Raw genomic sequence first — 6779 nt, forward strand, 5'->3', positions numbered from 1 at the left:
CATCTGCGAATTGCATCACCAACTGCACCACACAAAGTTTCACATTTCTAAATCATGACTTCACATTCAAAATGGACTGTGAGCTTTTGAGTGACGATTAAGGTTACTGGCTCCCACATTTAAAACAAGGTTGTACTTTGCTTTATTTACCGTGTGAAGGGCCTATATTATGCTAATTTTTGTATCTGTTATAATGTTGTATCCTCATCAAATACACAGTTGCATTTTCTTTCATTCAAACATGTTTAACAAGAACCCTGCGTATTGTGTTCATATGCAGTATATAGCAATTCAATTTATGCTACAAATAGTTAACATTAAAACTACCACTTAATGACATAAGGGGGAACAGAGGGTTACTCAAACTTGTGTGAATGAAACTAAACCCAACTAAAGTTATGTTTTTGAGGAGGTAACAGCAGTATAACATGGCTAAAAGCTCATGAGTAAATTTATCTGTAATATAGGACCTTTAATCCCACTTACAAGGTAGCCTCTGGGGAAAATTCAAACTGTGCTTTCTAGGGCTCAGACAGTTATGAATAGTAAAATCCCATCAGGTCTCCAGCAGTTTTAACAGTGCAAAAGCCATCCCGTAACTTCTTCTGAGCATCTTCTGAGTACTACCAACACATGGCTGTAAAGCATGTTTGTGATATTACAAAATACATTTTTTTTTCATGGTTCTTTCCCACAGCTGGCAGCAGAGGGGCCAATAATGAATGAACAGAGAAAAGTATTTTCCAAATGTAGACATTTAAATGCCAATAATGTCACATTTAAAAGCCACAATAAAGCATAACTTTAAAGAATCTCCAAACACTTGAAAGAGGGGGCATTTTACTATGGGGTATTGACTGCTAACACATAATTTTAGATCACCATGTTCCCCTGTTTTGTAAATGCTATACTAGCCAAAAGCAACGTATGGTGTTCTGGTGTCAGGAAAATGAGAAAAATATACATTTCCATTGTTGACGCTCTCTCCGTACTAATTCACTCCCCCTTCAGAGCTCTATCACAACACATTCAGCATGCATCCCACTAATGAAACTACTGCACATCACAACAAGTTTGTAAAGTTGTTGTGTACAGTTTTGTATATTTATGGAGAATTGTTGGGTGGGAGCATGGGTGATGTAGGGTTGTGGGTGGAGCCTTGAACAAAATCTTACATCTAACTGTAAAGAGGGTTTAAATGGGGCATGGGAGAGCGCCAAAATGCTCAAACATGCACGGATGACATCTAAAACCTCTTCAGGTATGTTTTTGACAAGGGAACAAGATTATAACTTGGTAGATGGAAAAAAAAAGATTTTGCATAATGCTTCCTCCTTAACAAGTTCCTGTTGTGTATGAGATTTTACAGAGAGCACCTCCGAGTGGGAGTGAGCATTGTTGTTCTAGAGCTGTCTTTACCTTGCTCTGCGCGTAGTCGACTGCCTTTGAGTTGACACAGACCAAAGTAGTTTTTAAAAAGATGGTGCCTTACAGAAACAGCAAATTAACCCATCTGAAATATGTTGCTCCTCTGACCAGCGGTTCAGAGGGCATATGCCTCGCTGAAATAAGCCTGTAAGCAGAAGAGTAGACAGAGATCACGTTTTGAGCTGAATTTATTTCAGAGAGGATTGATTCTTCCTCTGCAGCGCTCAAGTCTACTTTCTGCTACACTGCGCGATATTCGCCATCTACTGGCCAGTGAAGGAAATACACTTTTTTAACTTGAAATAGATAATTGAACCACATGACTTGTAAAATAAAATTTTAAAGGGGTGTCTGGTTTTCCGGCCTCTACAAATACAAGCATCATTTAAACATTAGACAATATGAACATGACAAAAGAAATACCCTCATGTCTAACCTTATTAGCGCAGCACCTCCATACAGCTCCTCAAAGTCATCAGAGACTGGTTAATGTTGCCTGAAGAGGTATAGACATTTTTTAAACCCATATGTGGCTAAAATGCTTCAATACTATGCAAAGTTTATAAGGTTTATAAAGTTTATGAGTCTAGTTATGTTCCAATGCAGCCTTGACCTCTTTTGTAGTATCAGTGCACATTTAGTCTGTGTCTCTCTTGAGCCCTTACCCCACTGGAGCGTATCTCAACATTTATAAATTTTCACTTTGGATATTCACTTTGAACAGGCAAAAGTCCTCCTAAAATCGTTCAAATCAAGACAGAATAATTTGACTAAACCGATAAATACGACAAAGTTATAGGAACGCAGTAACACGTAATTTCCTTCTATGAGGCACCCATTTCAAAAGAACCATTTAAAAATGTCCAATAGATAACACCGATTACTAAATCTGAAAAACAAAGCACTTTTTTATCTGGCCAACTACTATATCTCTCATTCTACTTACGGGACAGAAGATTGTCCATGGTTGCTTCATTTTATCAGAGGTTGACACAGGAGGATTTTCTGACCTCACAAGCGCCATTTATCACACATAAAGCGAGTTGTAGAGTGAACCATACCTGCTTCCCTGAGGCGGCTGCTTTGGGCTCTGGTCCTCTTGGTGCGCTCAATTCCTGCTAGGTCTACCAGAAACAACTTGCTCACACTCGCCTGGTTTCTGTCCTGTGAATGAAGCATCGGCATCAACATCCCAGAGTACCATAGCAAAAACACAATCAACACAGAATAAGACAGGCCTAACACACATAACACCGGCCTAAAGAGGCTCCATACAGAGCAAAAGAGCAGCGTGACACCTGCAGTATGTGGTCTCTGTCTGCATCCAGAGGCGCTTGGGCCAGCTTTAGGGTGAAAATGCCGTGGGAGCGACTCGACTCACGGTTCAGTGGAGTGTTGGCAATTGTCCTTTTCTTTTGACCTGAAATCAGCACAATGAAATGTTAGTATTCAAACACTTCTGTATCCTAAATTAAAAGAAACTTTTTATGACATAACTTGTTTTTTTGTTGTTTTTTTTTACAATCATCTGGTAGTGCAACAAGTAGTCCTGCACAATTTTATACATTTTCTGAAAAGTTATTATTGCCATTAGATTTGCAGTTTATTTATAAATCAAGACTTTGTATGGGCTCGGGCCTAACGAGGACACCCCCTAAAAAGCAACAAGAGGCACTGAGCCAACATTTGCAGGAAGTGAGCGGGCCAAAACGCAACAACCTGTGATCCTTTGAAACACTGGCAAGGAGAGAAATTTCAAGATATTACATTTCAAAGGCTAGAGATCACAAAAGTTTTGACAAAAGTACCTGTTAAACATGAGACTCTCAAAGCAACTTCATGTCCTCTTTCACTACATCCACAATCTTCCCTTTGGTTTTCCCCTAGGCCTCCTGTTTTCTGGCAGCTCTAACCTCTGCTTCACCCTCCTTCTACCTTTAAATTCATATATATTCCTCCTCTGTACTATATCTTTACTGTCCCTCCTCTGCACGTGTTTTTCTATAGCTAAATTTACTCTCAGCGTTCATAACTGTCATATTAAAACATTTTAGTCTTTGACCAGTTGAGTCTGCTGGAAGGAGACATGTTTTGCCCATTTTGGAAACTGATTAAATAAGGAGAATAAAGTTTTCATATCGTGTCTGTTTGATACTTGCCCCAGACATGAATTCTAAATGAATAAAATAAGTTATGACAGAGTAAATTAGAGCTGGTGGAGCATTAAACTTAAATGGCACTCTCTCTGTGGGGCAGGGGCAGTCCCATATCTGTCATTTAGTCCTCAATAATTTAGGACCAGAGACCAGAGTTAATGAAGGTCTCCAATAAAGGTTTAGGTCAGAGTTTGAAGAGATTTTTCAAAATTTTGGAATGCATGCTTTACAGAGTACGTAAAGTATTCAGACCCCCTTAAATGTTTCACTCTTTGTTATATTGCAGCCATTGGCTAAAATCATTTAAGTTCATTTTTTTTTACTTGTTAACCCTTTAATGTTCTGCTCGACCATTTGGTAGATCACATTTTGAGTCACTATATCTTATTGGGAAATGTGTTGAACTGAACTCAACCTGATTGGGTCATCTCTTCCACTTGATTGAGGTATGCTATGCATAAAAAATCCATTAGAGGGCACTCTATTTTTTGACAGTAGGACTTTTCACTCATCCTGACTCCAGCAAGTGAAAAACAGAAAAATCCCATGTTACATGTGAGCAACTTCTGGCTGCATTTTTAAAGGTAAATTGTTTTTTTCAACATATTACATTATCTAACACGTTACTTAACAGAATTATGTCACGTGATGCAACAGAAAAACATTTTATAAGGGTCAAATAATTTTTTAAAAACATGCTTGACCAAACAGTTGAGATGTCACTCTATGGTAAAACTTGGCATGGGGTGACATCTCAACCATATGGTAGCAGTTTGGTGAATTTTTGCTAAATTAATAAAATTTTACTATTTTCGATGGAATAAAAACACTTCTGTTCATGCATTGTTGTCAATATGTTACAATTATAGTGTTATTATACTGAAATTATTTAATATGTGCTAATATTTACCTATAACGGTGCATGATTTCTTTTTTACCTTCCATTTTAGAAACAAAAGATGGATGCTAAATCATTTTATGGTTCAAGGCCACGGTCTTTTCTGGCACTTGTACCGGAAGATCCTCAAGATTCTGAGGTTGATCTGAATGATCATGATGGCATAATAGGGGATCCCGATTATCTGCCCAAACAAGTAGAGGTGATCGGAGACCTTTCCACTGAATTTATGGATGAAGAGGAGATGCCCTCTATAAGCACATCTGCTAAGAAGAAGAAAAAAGGGGAAAAGACCTTAAAAAAAAGTAATGGAAGAGCTGGATGAGGCCCCTGTGTCACCCCCATGCACAAAGAAGAAAAAAATGGCAGAAAAGGAAGAAAAAGAATCCAGAAGAATCTGGGAGCATGTAAATATTGATGAATTCCAGGTTCCTGATTCAGATTACTGGCACCCTGCATCACGTTTTAACCTGATAGAAGATGAAGAGCTGATGAAGAGAGGATGTGGGGCTCTTCATTACAAGTCCACTGAAGGTGTACTTGCAGTCAAATGGTACGATAACAAATGTGTCACTCTCCTCAGCAATGCCTCTGGGATCAAGCCTCTAACAAGTGTCCAACAGTGGAGCGAAGATGCAAAAGCGAATACTGCTGTCCAATGCCCATCACTCATTGCTGCCTATAATCAGCATATGGGTGGCATTGATCTTTCCGACATGCTGGTTCATCTGTACAAGACCCCAGCTAAATCACGACGCTGGTACTTCCCCCTGTTTGGATACGCCCTTGACCTGTGCATTTCCAATTCTTGGCTTGTCTACAAGAGAGACTGTGACCTACTGAAGGAAAAAACAATGCCTCTCAAAAGGTTTCGCCTGGCTGTGGCCCACAATTTGAAACAAGCCAACAAGCCAGCACCTAGAGTTGGTCAGCCATCATCTGCTAGTTCACCACAAATGTCCTGTGAGAAGAAGCGCCTCCCCCCAAGACCCCCACGGCCACAACCAGACGTACGCTACGACAACTATGGACATTGGCCACTTCACACTGACAACCTGGGATGGTGCAGCCTCTGCCCAAAGGGTGTGTCCTGTGCTTGATCGGAGAGAGGGAATGCTTTGTAGCGTATCATCAAAAATAATGTGCCGAGGGTTACCAATGGTTACCATTACTTTGAGAGATTTGTATAGTTTTTGAATTTGTTCAATGCAAGAAAAGAAGTTCTTTGAAGATTTTACACAGCACAACTGAGAAGTTGGATAGGTCCTCAGGTGTCCTTTTTATTATTTTAAGAGAGGGGAAATACATAGATGCCACATATGTTTTTGAAATACAATTGTCAAATAAGTGTTGGAATTTTGTGCAGAAAATGGGAGTGAAGTTTGTTTGTTGGAATAAAATTTACTTGACATGAATTGTTTTCTGGTATTTTTACATTTTCTACTTTCTTTTTTGTATTTATAGTTATTAAATAATAATTTAATTGATAATATACATTTATAGATATGTAATAGATACTTTTACCATCAAACAACATCTCGGCCATTTGGTAGAGGCATATATTTTTTAAACTGGGGGGTCTTTATATATTTTTTAAATTTATTTTTGTTATTAGTGACCCAATAACTTAAAAAGTGCAAAAAAATAATTTTTCCATTGTTTTTTTCTTGGAGTGAACATTAAAGGGTTAATGTAGATGTAGCCGGGTGGTTTAGGCTGTCCGGCTAACACCTTCTGCGTTGTGTTGTACAGACAAACTGAGCCACACACAGGGGTCGGCCATTCAGGGGAGGATTTATTATCTGTGTGAAACAAATAAAAATCAAAATACAGCACAGTCCAAGTCTGCCAATCCCGCACGTCTCCCCTCTGCTCTCCTCGCAGCAACTGACGTTTTTTTTTTTTTTTTTTATAATTAACTGATTACAAATTGAAGCTTATAACAATTAAATTACATTATAAGTTGACATACAAAAATAACATTCACATACCGGTGTGAAACAAATAAAAATCAAAATACAGCACAGTCCAGGTCTGCCAATCCCGCACGTCTACAGAAAGACAAAGTATCAGACACGTGTGAGATCGCACGTGCTAACCCAAATTCACTCGCTAGCCGTACTTTTCCTAAGTGCTGTATTTACATATAAAACACTGTTCACACATATCTTTACAACAGGAATAATGGTGAAGGCCTTACAAATCAGGAACAAAGCACAAACGGTACTGTCACGAACTTTCTATGAACTATTTTAACTGTAGACACGGGAACAAATCCACTCCTTACCTCCCTCTGC

General features: G+C 38.7%; 1 protein-coding gene across 1 annotated transcript; it reads left to right on the forward strand.

The window, feature by feature from the left end:
- The first annotated feature begins 3918 nt into the window (after positions 1-3918).
- LOC129456321 (piggyBac transposable element-derived protein 2-like) lies at positions 3919-6092 on the forward strand. The gene is made up of 2 exons (XM_055222508.1): positions 3919-4168; positions 4535-6092. Exon 2 carries the CDS (start codon positions 4791-4793, stop codon positions 5580-5582), a length of 792 nt encoding a protein of 263 aa, XP_055078483.1. The 5' UTR covers positions 3919-4168; positions 4535-4790; the 3' UTR covers positions 5583-6092.
- The last annotated feature ends 687 nt before the right edge of the window (positions 6093-6779 follow it).

The sequence above is a fragment of the Periophthalmus magnuspinnatus genome, chromosome 6, assembly GCF_009829125.3.
Source record: "Periophthalmus magnuspinnatus isolate fPerMag1 chromosome 6, fPerMag1.2.pri, whole genome shotgun sequence".
Taxonomy (NCBI): Eukaryota; Metazoa; Chordata; class Actinopteri; order Gobiiformes; family Gobiidae; genus Periophthalmus; species Periophthalmus magnuspinnatus.